The sequence below is a fragment of the Pipistrellus kuhlii genome, unplaced genomic scaffold, assembly GCF_014108245.1.
Source record: "Pipistrellus kuhlii isolate mPipKuh1 unplaced genomic scaffold, mPipKuh1.p scaffold_m20_p_3, whole genome shotgun sequence".
NCBI lineage: Eukaryota > Metazoa > Chordata > Mammalia > Chiroptera > Vespertilionidae > Pipistrellus > Pipistrellus kuhlii.
In genome coordinates this window covers 26,083,878-26,097,977 of record NW_023425529.1, presented here as the reverse complement: position 1 = coordinate 26,097,977, position 14,100 = coordinate 26,083,878, and the positions used below count along the sequence as shown (strand labels likewise).

The window sequence follows — 14,100 nt, the reverse complement described above, 5'->3', positions numbered from 1 at the left end:
GTCTGCGGACTGAAAGGTCCTGGGTTCCGTTCCGGTCAAGGGCATGTACGCTGGCTGCGGGCACATCCCCGGTGGGGTATGTGCAGGAGGCGGCTGGGCGATGTTTCTCTTTCATCGATGTTTCTGGCTCTCTATCTCTCTCCCTTCCTCTCTGTAAAAAATCAATAAAATATATTAAAAATAAATAAATAAAAATCAATGGGGAAAAAATATCCTCAGTTAAGATTAAAAAAACAAAACAAAAAACACAGAATTTTTTCAAAAAGAGAGTGATATTTCTATGATACTGTTCTAGAGCCCATGAATCCATCCATGCTTGAACTCATTCTCAGTTATATGTATCATTAAATTCCTTCATAAGTCAGTTTGAATTCTCAATTCATCCTCAATCAAGAGTACCAATGCGATACCAAAATATTAAAATCTGTAATCTTTTTAGGTATGTGTGCTTTGGTTCAACTTTACCAGTTTTACTTGCAACCCACAATGAACTAGTTTCAGTATAATACCCTCAGCACTATAAATCAGTGTTTTTTAGTTACACTTCTTGAAAATGTACAAATTCATCTTAAAGTACATTTCTCCATTGTGTCTGCTGATGGGTAGCTTTTAATTAAACTTCAGCTAGGATTACCAGCAAGAGGCAAGTTTTAGAGAAACACCTGATAAGAGAAAATTCCTAAACACAATTAAATGTTTAAATTTTTAAAGGCCTTTGCATGATTGTTACAGAAGGGTTCAAATAAAACAGATTGTGATAACTTTCCACAGTTGAATTACTAAACATTAAGTTGGTACAAGTCATCTTTACCTATCATCCCATTCCCTCAGCCTCCTCCAGGTTCTGCTTCATCTTTTAGAGCCCAGTTTAAATGTAATTTCAGTAAAACACTGCCTAATTTCCCAAGTATACCATAGTAAACTATCTGTACTCTTTTGAAAACCTTTCCTTTATGCCGGTTACACCATTTCATTTTTTTCCCCAAGATTACTGTCTGTCACAGACTCTAAATTATTAGAAGAGCAGGGACTGTTTAAATTCATTTCCCTCCCTTAAACTAGATCAAATATAAACATATATTCCAACGCCTTTTATATTCAAAGTAGATATTCTTTGTTAAAACCATAATATAGGCAAGTAGATATGTCTGAATGAGTCAAAATAAACAGAGCACTGTGGACTTTGATCTAAGATTAAATCAACGTTTACTGAAGCTGTGATTAATCAGTCCAGATTGTTGGACTGCATAGTAAGATAACCTAAAAACGATGGCTTAAAATGTGACATCTAGGCCCAGGCAGATAGCTCAGTTGTTTAGAGCAGTGGTCGTCAACTTTTTGGACATCACAGACCACCAGTGGCCCATGGACTGACTACCGGTTAGTGACTGCTAGTTTAGAGCATTATCCCTATTTCTGAATATTGTGGGTTAGATCCCTGGTCAGGGCACATACAAGAATCAGCCATTGAATGCATAAAGGGAACAATGAAATTGATGTTTCTCTTTCTCTTCCCCTCTCTCTCTTTAAAATCAATGAATAATTTTTAAAAAAATAAATAAACAAACAATAAAATATGACGTCTAACTAATCCCAAATTGGTAGTAAGAAATGTTTGAGTTAAACACTGCTTTAAAAAATTAAGGGGCCCTAGCTGGTTTGGTTTGTTGGATGGAATGGTGGCCCCTGGGTTAAAAGGTTATGGGTCCAATTCCAGTGTGGGGCACATACCTCACCAAAATCTCTTGTAGTTCTTTCTTTTACAAAGAGTAAATAATTAGCAGGGCAGACAAATAATGTCTTTTCTTTACCAAAAGAAAACCCTAAAGAAAGTTTCTAAGTTAAACAAATAATTGCTCAAAGAAAAGGCAGTTTTAACATATATTTTCTTAATGCACTTAATACTCCTGTTTTTCCAAAGGAAAACTTTTAAAAAAGAAATGTACCTGAAAATGGCAGGGTTGCAGACATGCTTTGGATCCAATGCTTCTCCCTGTATAAATTCATAGCATAGTCCATTATTGAAGGTACAGTAGAGTTGTGGTGCACAACCATGAGCCTGTAACACTCGGAAACTCTTCACTTCTTCATCTCGATCGACTAACAACTCAGTCTTATTGCCATAAATTCGCACCAAAACTACATCCTCCATTGCATTACCCACATAACAGCCAATAAGTTTATTTGTGATTCCATCTGTGAAGACCTGCACAAAAAAAAAAAAAGAAAAGAAAAGAAAGAAATGGGAAGAAAAGCATTATATACACTCAAAGAACTAAATAAGAGATAATATGAAAATAAATACCAATTAAAAGCAATTATGTACTTTTTAATATAAAAGAACTTTTGAATATAATTTTGCCTAACATGTCTATAATTTTAATTCTGGATTTTAAAAAATAGCAAGTAGAGGGAACACAAGATGGCGGCATAGGTAAACACACCTAAACTGCTGCCGTGCACAACAACTTCAAAACTACAACTAAAAGACAAAGCATCTATCACCCAGAGCCACGGGAGGCTGGCTGAGTGGAAGTTCTACAACCAGATGGAAAAAGAGGGGAGCCTTCAGTGCACAAACGCTGAAAAACTGAGGTATGGGGGCACACAATACAGGCTGGCAGGCTGAGGGGGTTGGGGACTGTGGGCCCTGCTATCTTTGAGGGCATGGCAGTCAATTAGCATACTCCCTACTTATTGCCTGTGGGCACCACCATCTTTGAGGGCATGGCAGTCAATTAGCATATTCCCTCCTTATTGGCTGTGGGCATCACCATCTTTGAGGGCATGGCAGTCAATTAGTATATTCCCTCCTTATTAGAAAGGATTATATCAATTATACTGTTTAATCTTGAACTTAAGTTTTTATAGCATTGTCTTTAATTTGTGTTCCTTAGGCAACAACTAGTATTTCTACACAACTTTTGATAGCTATTAATTATATCTCAGTCTACCTTTTACATTGCAAATGAATGTGTCTATATTCTATATTTTACATACACATACGCATACACATCTTGATTCTAGTCAAGCGCACATGCCTGGGTTGTGAGCTTGATTCTCAGCAGGGGGTGTGCAGGAGGCAGCTAATCAATGATTCTCTCTCATCATTGATGTTTCTGTCTCTCTCTTCCTCTCTAAAATAATAAAAATTAAATTAAATTAAAATAAAATAAAATAAAATATTCATTGGTTACAATTCCCAGTCAAGGTACATGCCAGGGTTCCAGGCTCGATCTCTGGCAGGGTCCATGCAGGAGGCACAGGAGGCAGCCAATCAATGCTGATGTTTCTCTCTCATTGATGTTTCTCTCAGTCTCTCCCTCTTCCTTCTTAAAAAAAAAAAAAAAAAAAAAAAAAAAAAAAGTCAACGGAAAAATATTCTTAGGTAAGAATTTAAAAAAATGCAGCCCTATCCAGTTTGGCTCAGTGGATAGAGCATTGACCTGCGGACTCAAAGGTCCCAAGTTCGATTCTAATCAAGGGCATGTACCTTGGTTGCAGGCACATCCCCAGTAGGCAGGAGGCAGCTGATTGATGTTTCTCTTTCATCAATATTTCTCTTTCTCCCTCTCCCTTCCTCTCTGTAAAAAAAAAAAAAAAAATCAATAAGATATATTTTTAAAAGAATAAATAAATTTTTGAATGCAGCAGAACTGTATATTTTTAAGTACTTTTATGTAATCATTACAAGTGAAAATTTGAATATTCATTCCAAAAACACTATACTACATATTTTTTTTCCATTTGTACTGTACATCAGAGTGGGAATTTCAAATAACATATTGTTTTTTTGATTCAGGCATCCACTATATAATAGTACTCAATAGTGGTTAATAATTGTCATGAAAGGTAGCATTTATTTCATTCTGACAACCCTGAAGTAGAACATTTGGATTTATCTTATAACTAAGGATACTGAGGCTTAGGAAAGGTAAGTAACTTGACCAAGATAACACATCTAGTTAAGCAAAAAGCCTGGACTCAGAAACAGCAATATGTTCAAACCCCTGTTCTTGACCACTATAATATACTATTTATTACAAAATTAAGTTAATACAAGTACTGTATAGCAATTGATCTCATTGAGACTCTAAAATAAGAAAAAATATCTTAACTTACAATGCCACGTAATAATTAAGGCCTTTCTATCCTACCCAATCTTTCCCATCATCTACTATAGGTACCAAGTTATTAAAAAAAAAAAAAAAAATCACGAGTTAGTGAAACAACCTTGTCCAACAATGCAGAGAAAAATTCAGAGACCAGAATATTCCAAACAAGGTTTCATCAATTTTTTTTAGAAGAAAAACAATTTTAAGAGTCACCCTAGAATTATTCCATTAGGCCGAAAAGATTTCACTTGATTCTTTATTCTTTTTTCAAGGACCTTCCAAAAAAAATGAAGCCAAAACTCCATATCTTCATGTAAGATAGGGAGTTGTTACATAACAAAAGAGAAGCTGAAGTGAATCCTCTTTTCTAAAATGTCACAGGTTTAAAAAGTAATGCAAATTTATGTTTAGAAGAACTTGAAGCAGAATTTTTTTTTTGGGGGGGGGGGGGCCCAAAGCTTTTATTTTTAAGAAATTAATCTTACACAAAAATGGCTTCCTTGCCTTAATCATAAAATACAAACAAACTTGTCTTAATCAAAGAGCAGTAATTCATGAGTTCCCATCTCAGATCTGCTACTTACAAACTGCAAGTTCAATTTCATTAACTATAAAATACATGTTAATAGTCTATATCTAACTCACAGGATTGTTGGGAAAATGTATTTGAAAATGCTTTATAAACAGTAAAATATTATTAGAAGGCACTGCACCTTAAACTTTTCAGATATTTATACTCCAAAAAGCTCACTACCCTTTTTGTACTTTATTATTTAATCTTATACAAGTAGAAAAACCATATAATTTGGTAAAACCTTATCTAAATGAGATGTTTTGTTCCATGTGTCCGTAAGTTTTGAGCAAAGAATGAGCCCTCTATCATTCTCAGTGCATCAAAGTCTTTTTTGCTTGTTTCTGGATTTTTGGGTTTGTACTGAATTGTTCAGCTGGCAGGAGTAAAACGAATATTACTAGAGTAAGTTTCTAAGGTGTGTTTAAAGCATATTTTAAATCATGTAAGAATTTTAGAAAAAAATATTTGACAAGAATTGAACCATGTATATTGTTTTAATCTGTTGAGCACATGATACATACTTCTACTTCTGAAATGTGAGGTATGATTTTTATTTTGTACCTCAAAGAAAATAAAAGCAAATTAAACAATATATATTCCCAATGAGACTTACTAGGGAAATCCTGAAGCATCACAAAAGAATGTGGAAGTCAAACCTAAATTGAGAGATGAATAACCATCAATTCAGCTTGATGATTCCAGCTTCTATATCAAAAGCTTTGCTTGCACAATGAGGAAATGTATTTCTAATCATCATCTCTACAACAAAACAAGTGGTGGTATTTACCTTCACTTACAAATAAGTATGTTAGAGGTTTGGATTATGACTCCAGAGGTCTTACTAGAGAGACAGAATGTTCAATCACAAGTACTTGCCCACAACAAAGTTTGAAGTCACAACATTTTTGTCCCTTTTTAACATATTTGCTGGTTTTAAGAGAGGGAGGGGGAAGGAGAGAGAGGGGAAGAGAGGACAAGGGGGGTGGGGGGGAAAAGAGAGGGAGACCCTGGCCCCTGTGGCTCAGTATATTGGAGTATCCTCCTGTACACCAAAAGGTCAAGGGTTCAAATCCCGGTCTGGGCACCTACCCAGGTTGCAGACACTAATCCCTATTCAGCAATCCTATCAGAGGCAAGCAATAAATGTTTCTCTCATATCAATGTTTCTTTCTCTTTCTTTGTGTGTGTCTCTGTCTCCCTGCCTCCCTTCCTCCCCCTCCCTTTCTCTCTCTAATATCTTTTTTTTTAATTAAAAAAGAAAAATAAAGAGCCTATCTAAATGATTGTTTGGAGAATTAAATGGTAACAAATATAGATCATCTAACCCAAACCAGCACATAGTACCTCAGGGTGTCTATTATTACTGTTCAACAAATCAGAAACTCCAGTCTTCAATGCTTCAAACTTTAAAATCTCTGCTTCAAAAATAACTAGTTTGCCAGCACCAGAGTTTATTAGGAGGTATCATGGCTTCAACTAATACCTCTTTAAGTTATAACTGACTGACAGAATACAAATCATTTCAATAAATATAAAAACCTTCAATAAACTACAAATAAGTTAATGAACAATTAACTAAAAAAGTCTGGGGTTTCAATAAGATATTCCTTAAAGGAAATATATCATTATTTTTTTTTTAAATCACACATGAAAACCATTTGGATTAACACTGTCCTACAAGTTAGCTAATAAACCCTCCCTTATAATTTCAAAATTTTTGCCTAACAAATTTTTCCTTATAATTTCAAAATTTTCTTCTAATAATTTTTTTTCCCAAAAACATATGGGTCTTTTTAATCTGCTCACAAACTCTTCTAGACAATAAGAACTGAAACTAACACTCAAGAAAGCTTGATTGTCAGGAAGTGTGCTGTTCATGTTTTATTCATCTTTGTATTATAGATGGCTACTTTAGCAAAGAATCTGAGATACTGTCAATAACATCGTTGAATAAATTAGTCAACAAAACAAAGGCAGGTGACTTGGCTACTTCAACGGTCTTAAACCATACTGCTCAAATTTGAAAACAAACTCCGAACATCCTAGCCTTTAAAATTGTGTCTTCAAGGAAAAAAAAGGAGGTTCATTTTCATATACAGTCCCTGAAACTCCAAAAGTTAAAAACAAATTCAGTCAAAATAAATTCCATGTATATTACTACATCATAACGTATTTAGAAATTACTAGGAAACACCTAGATGAATAATGTATCCCCCCCAGTTTTTGTCCATCTCTGAATACAAGTGTCTCAAGAAAAAAAAAAAAAATGTTCCCAAGATACTGATCGCTCATTGTTAATGTCACTAGGGCGACTTAGAATAAATATCGATCCAAATACAACAAACGTGCGTAGCGTTACCTGGGAGAATCCCACCTAGTGGTCACTCTGGTAGTCTGGCCAATGGGAGGATTTGAGAAGGCCAGACGCAGGGCGAGGGATCAATGGGAGTGAACCGCGGTGGGGGGGGAGGGGTGGGGGGAGGGTAGGAGGAAGGGATCAGAGAGGATTAATTTACAGCCTTTACCGGCGGAAGGAGAAACGAGGGTGGCCTGGCCGCCGGGCGCGAGGATCCCTACTGTACAGGGGGGGGGAGGGGCAGAGAGAAACGCCGTTCATTTTGCTTTTAGAACGGACACCGGAGGGGGAGGGGGGGGCGGCCATCCACAAGGATCCCCCGGGGGCGGAAAGGGACGGTCACTGAAGGCGGCCGCTTCCAGGCCGAGGAAACGTGCCCTCGGGGCTGCTTCCACCTGCGAGGATGAGGAAGGGGGAGTGACCTTCCTCGGCGGGGGGAGGAAATACGGGGTCCCTGTTCCCAGGGACACACACACACACGGGGACACGGATACGGACACGGACACACACACACACACACACACACACACACACACACGATCTCCGGGAACGGAAAGCATTGTGAAAGCCCCCGTTGGCGCGGCGCCGGGCTGGAGCGCGGGCGGCGGCGGCGGCGGCGGCGGGGTGGGCGTTACCTGCAGGGTCACCTCCTGAGGGTCCCAGTGCGGCCGCAGGTGCTGCAGGAGGCTCAGGGCCCCCTCCCGGCAGCGCTGCTCCTCCTGGTCCTGCACCGTGACGTCCAGCTTGGGCACCTCCGGGGAGCCGGGCGGGACGTGGATGTAGTTGGCCATGGCCCAGGCGACGGCCGAGACCACCACGACGACGACCGCGACGGCGACCACGAGAGCGGCGGGCGCCGACAGGCTGCTGGGTCCTTCCGTTCCCGGGGCGCCCTCGCGGGAGGGCTGCGGGCGCTCGGACCGACGGAGGAGGTGCGGGGTGCGGAGTGCGGGGGCTGGGGGGGGAGTCGGGGGTGCAGTAGGAGAATGGCTGAAAGCGACGACGAGTCCGGCCGGGAGTCTGGACAACAACTGAAGTGAAGCCGAGGCTGCTCTCGGGAAAAATTCCTTTCGCCTGCGTCCCTCCGAGCGCCGGGGGCCGCGGAGCATGCCGGGACTGGCCTGACGCTGGCGTCACGCGCGGGGGGCGGGGCCTCGCTGCGTCAGAGCCAGGCTCGATGCTCCAGCCGCCGACACAATGGGCCCCCCGCCCCCGCCCCCACCCTCCGGCTGTTCAGTTGGGCTGCGGGCTGCTGATCTGACAAAAACTCGGGGCTCCTCCTCCGGAATTGAGCCTGAGCCCGGCCCAGACCCCAAAAGGCATTGAAGCTTCAGCTCCCCGGATTAGGAGAGAGTCTGGTTTGGGGGTAAAGTGTCCCCCTGGGAAGCAGGGACAGGTCCCAAGAGAACCCCTGGGCCAGCCTCTGGATTGGGCCTGAATCCAGGCAAACTGGACTAACGGGGTCGCGGTGACCCGGGAGCTGCTGTGTTACTGGGGACCTACCCTAGTTGGGTTGGCGACTAAATTCCCATGTATACTAAGTTCATGGTCTAGGCTAGCAAGATATGTGGGTAAGACAAGGACAGCGCTTTAAGATTTATTTTTATTTTTTTAATATATTTTATTGGCCGAAACCGGTTTGGACTGAGGGGTCCCAGGTTCGATTCCCTTCCGGGGCATGTGCGTTGGTTGCGGGCACATCCCTAGTGCGGGGTGTGCAGGAGGCAGCTGGTCGGTGTTTCTCTCTCATTTCTAGCTCTCTATCTCTCTCCCTTCTTCTCTGTAAAAAATCAATAAAATATATTTTAAAAAATAAAATAAAAATTATATATATATTATTGATTTTTTTACAGAGAGTAAAGGAAAGGGTTAGAAACATCGATGAGAGAGAAACATTGATCAGCTGCCTTCTGCACACTACCCACCGGGGATGTACCCGCAACCAAGTACATACCCTTGACCAGAATCGAACCCAGGACTTTTCAGTCCACTGGCCAAAGCTTATCCACTGAGCCAAACCGGTTTCGGCTATTTTTATTTTTAAGGTCAGATGTTTTACCATAGTTGAGAATTAATTCAGAGCCAGGAAAAACGGGTTATAGTGCGGAATGAGGAAGGAAGGGAAAGGAAAGGAAAATAGTTTTGAGGCTCAGCGCTAGGCTGTCTATCGGATTCCTGTTAGGGGAATAACTGGAGACTGAATAATCCACAAGTAATTTATTGGGACCAAGTTCTCCTTATAATTGATGAAAATGGACTGAGATTTTATCTCCGTCTATATCTTACCTGTAGCACTGAGGACTTGGTGAATAGGTTTGTTAGAGGTAAATTAAATCATTAACTAGATTCAGCTTAATATTCAAAATGTTTAATTACCTCACAAGCGTGAGTTGTTCTGATCAGAAAAACGTACTTTGTAAGTCACAAAGTAAACGGCTCACTGTCCATAATGGTAAATAGCATAAACTAAAAAGAGGAAAGAGAAAATATAGTCTCTCTCTCTCTCTTTCTGTCTCTCTATATATACATATATATGTGTGTCTATATATTTATATATATATCATATATGTATATGTATGAATGTATATAGCATAAAAGAGGAAAGAGAAAATATGGCTAATATGCAAAGTGTCCCCTTGGGAGTTCGACCAGGAGAGCAAGAGTTTGATCACTCGCTAAGATGTGTGCTGACTACTAAGGGGCAGTGCAGAACAAAGGAAGGCCCAAATGAGCCCTGATCGCTGGCCTAGGGACTCACCCCATTCACGAGTTTTGTGTACATGGCCTCTAGTTTTTACAATATAGCAGCCCTGCCCACCACTGCTTGTAGTTCTCGAATGTTTATAGCTCGCTGCCCAGCTCTCCTGCTGTTTGGTCCTTATGTGAGAGCATCCCAGACCAATTTGCACATTACCATATTATAAGGATAGATCTGAGCCTAGCCAGAATGGCTCAGTGATTGAGGGTAGACCTATAAACCAAGAGTTCACAGCTTGATTCTGGTTCAGGGCACATGCCCTGTTGCAGGCTTGATGCCCAGTGTGGGACTTGCAGGAGACAGCCGAACAATGATTCTCTCATCATTGATGTTTCTCTCTCTCCCTGCCCTTCCCTCTCAGAAACCAATAAAAATAAATGTATATGCCAAAACCGGTTTGGCTCAGTGGATAGAGCATCAGCCTGCGGACTGAAAGGTCCCAGGTTCGATGATTACGATCAAGGGCACATACCTTGGTTGTGGACACATCCACAGTAGGAGGTGTGCAGGAGGCAGCTGATCGGTGCTTCTCGCTCGTCGGTGTTTCTAACTTCTATCCCTCTCCCTTCCTCTCTGTAAAAAATCAATAAAATATGTTTTTTTTTAAAAAGTGCTGCCTATTTAAAAAAAATAAATGTGTAAAAATATGGGTGAAAAAGAGGTGCTGTAATAAATTATAAATTCCTGTCTGGTCATGGTGGGTAATCAAAAGCATTTTTTTAAAAACTGCAAAACTCATTATCTAGGGCATTTAAGGTCTGGTTTCCTGGCAATTGTTCTCAGATTTGGCTCAAATAAACTCATAAAAATTCTCTACAAGTTTAGGCATTTCTCACATTGACAAAAATTAGGAAAGGATAGACTAGTCAATAAATGGTCCCTCTTTGTATGGGAAAATTTTTTATTCTTTTATGTGTAAAAATTAATTATAGAAAATTAAAAACCTAAATGTGATATGCAAAATTTAAAAAATATAAAGGTTGTTTTTTGTTTTCAATTGCAGTTTTCATTCAGTATTATTTTGTATTACAAAATGGTTATAAATGTCTGGGGGTTTTTTGCCCTAGCTGGTTCACTCAATGGTTAAGAGTGTCGGACTGAACACCAACAGGTCAAGGGTTCAATCCTGGTCAAGGGCAGGTACCTGAGTTTCAGGTCAATCCTTTTCTTGGTAGGAGCTAGGAAGGGAGAGAAAGGGGGCACAGCTGAAGGGCTTTCACTTTATAATATGCATTTACATTTCCCCATTTTTTTCATAGATTTACCCCCTCCCCCATTTCTTTTTTCTTCTTTCCTTTTTTTTTTTTTTGTGTGTGTGTGTGTGTGTGTGTGTGTGTTAATTTTCACCTAAAGATATTTTTTCCATTGCTTTTCAGAGTGAGTGGGAGAGAGGGAAGGAGAGAGGTGGGGAAGAAGGGAGAGGAAGAGAGAGAGAGAGCAGGTGCTAGGAAGAAACATTGATGTGAGACACACATGGATTGTTCTCTTCATATATATTTTTCCCCTCATCAATGGTATAAACAAAACAATGCTGAATAATAGTCTCATTCAAGAACCTACTATACTCTAATTATACTGAACTCTCCTGCCTGACCACTTTCTAAGTCATAAGCCAGCCCATTAATTATCTTTGGCCTTGAAACAAATCCTTAACTACAGGGCATCATTAAAACTGTCCAGCTCTAACCGGTTTGGCTCAGTGGATAGCATGTCAGCCTGTGGACCAAAGTGTCCCAGGTTGGATTCTGGTCAAGGGCATGTACCATGGTTTCAGGCTCCTCCCCGGCCTGGACCCTGGTCAGGGAAGCAACCAATAGATGTGTTTCTCTTACATTGATGTTTCTCTCTGATTTTCCCTCTCTCTTCCACTCCCTCTAAAAATCAGTGGAAAAAATATCCTCTGGAGAGGACTATTTATATCTCCCTAAATGATACAAACAAAATATTAAATTATGGCCTATCCTGTTTTATGGAACATATTCTTCTATAAACCTGTGGCAAACGTTTCTCAAATTATTTTTATTACAGTGTAGAGTTGAATAAAATTGTATTTAAGTGTACGTGATGATTTGATACAACCATTGATATCCTGATAGGTACTGCATCAAATATATAACTGGCTTTGGGTAGTATGGACACTTTAGCAGTATTCATTCTCCCAATTCATGAACACAGATGTCTTTTTTTATTATTATCGATATTATTGACTTCAGAGAGGAAAGCATAGATAAACATGAATGATGAGAGAGGATCATCGATTGGCTGCCTCCTACACTCCCACCCTCCCCTGCACACCAGGGATTGAGCCCACAGCCCAGGCATGTCTCCTTGACCAGAATCAAACCTGGGATCCCCAGTCTGCAGGGAGATGCTCTATCCACTGAGCAAAACCAGCCAGGAAACAGACATCTTTTTATTTATGTGTGTCTAATTTCTTTTAGCAATTGCCATAATTTATTGAATCGGTCTATTTTCAGTAGGTTTTTAGTGTGTTCCAGTTGTCCACTAATATAGTTATTTAAAATCTCTTTTGGTACTTCTGAAATGGGAACTCAATTAAGAGAATTTTGTGTAGCAGATAAAATGAAATTGGTTATGTCAAATAATATCACTGAGTGTTATATGCTGCCAAGTAAATAGCAAGGGTAATTTACTTGGGAAATGTTCCTTTGAATCTCATTTGAAATTCTAGAGCCTAAGTAAAGATGATTCTGACCAATATGGAATAGGTATTATAACTTAGTCATTAATAATAGACCCTTTACCAAAATTCTGGAGTCAAAGTCTTTAACAACCAAAGTTATTTTTGACATTTGCCACAAACAAACTGGGCAACAATTCAGACCTGAACAGACAAAACAGAAGCAGAGGAATAAATACACGAAACAGTCTGACAGCTGTCAGAGAGCAGTTGGGAGGGGGAAACTGGGTGAAAGAAGGTGAAGGAATTAGCCAAAGAGCATATATGCATAACCCATGGATGCAGACAACAGAGTGGTGATGGCAGAGGGAAGAGGGGACTAGAATAAGAACATCTATAATAGTGTCAACAATAAAAATAAAGAAAAAAAAATTTAGATCTGAACTGAAATCAAACTACTTATGGTCCTCACATCCCACTTTGTTTTTAATTCATGTTTAAACCAGATACATTCATTTCTTTGCTTATAAAGAGGGTTCCAGACTCTGATGAAAATGCAAGATAAAATTTGGTATAGGTAGGCGGTCATTTATCTTTCTAACATCTGAAAATTTTTGAGTTCCAAAATACATAAAAGTTTATTAGTTTCTGATAAGGGGTTATAGACTTGTAATAGTTAAGATTTTTAATAATGTGTACTATGTCCCAGACTATTCTAAGTTTTATTTCTTTTAAATTAATACTTCTCACAAAACTTATGATAAAGATACAGTGGTTATTTTCATTTTTACAGGTGAGGAAACTGACATGCAGAAAGGAGAAATAACTTGCATAGATAATGAGGGGTGGTTTCTAGATAATATATTGGCTCCAATCAGACAGCTGGACTAGATAAACTGGCTTTTGAATCAGAACTCAAGCCTTAATTAGCAGATACGTAAAATCAGGCAAATTTAATGACTACTCATACTCAGTGTTTTCATTGTAAAATGCAAATAATATTACAAACTAATCAGATTATTACCTGGATTCAATAAATCATGTAAGTCACAGCACAGTGGCACATAGTTCCTACTCAATATATATTTTCTATCAATAGTTCTGGTCAATTTAAATCAACCTAAACTATCAATCATAATGGTGACCTTAAAATACACTGTACTTACAATATATAAGCAATTTTATTTTGCATCAATAAAAAGAAAATGTATACTATTGGAATTACCTAGGACCATGTTTATACCTTTTAAAAATATATCCAAACGAAATCTATTTTTTTCTTGTACTATGGTTTGATCCATATAACACAGTGTCTGACACTGAGTAGGTTATCAATAAATATTTCTTATCACAACACTTGATAAACAGTGTTGTAAAGTTATAAAGAGTCAACCACGTGCTTCGAATTGTAGAATGTTGATTCTGAGTCCACGTGAAATGTACATCCCAGAGAGCCTTAGCTGATAATGACAGATGATAAGAATGTTAATGTGTTCACTGACTTCCTGTAAACAAAGAGTAGAGTCCATAGTCCATATAGCAATAGAGTTGTTAAGACCTTACCATACTTACCTGGCAAGATGTCTAACAAAGGGTAAAAGTTCAGAGCTTTCTTTCCCATTTCAAATCCCTTAGGCCACTCTAGTGAGTCAAAGT

General features: G+C 39.3%; 1 protein-coding gene across 1 annotated transcript in view; it reads right to left on the bottom strand.

Annotated features, from left to right (window-relative positions):
* ETNK1 (ethanolamine kinase 1) overlaps positions 1-8,139 on the bottom strand; it is a 34,415-nt gene extending 26,276 nt beyond the window's left edge. The window contains exons 1-3 of the mRNA XM_036454641.2: positions 8,016-8,139; positions 7,681-7,972; positions 1,947-2,206 (exon numbers count right to left, since the gene is read on the bottom strand). Of these exons, the coding sequence (XP_036310534.1) occupies positions 1,947-2,206; positions 7,681-7,836 (416 nt within the window). The 5' untranslated portion in view covers positions 7,837-7,972; positions 8,016-8,139. The remainder of the gene's footprint in view (positions 1-1,946; positions 2,207-7,680; positions 7,973-8,015) is intronic.
* Positions 8,140-14,100: the final 5,961 nt, after the last annotated feature.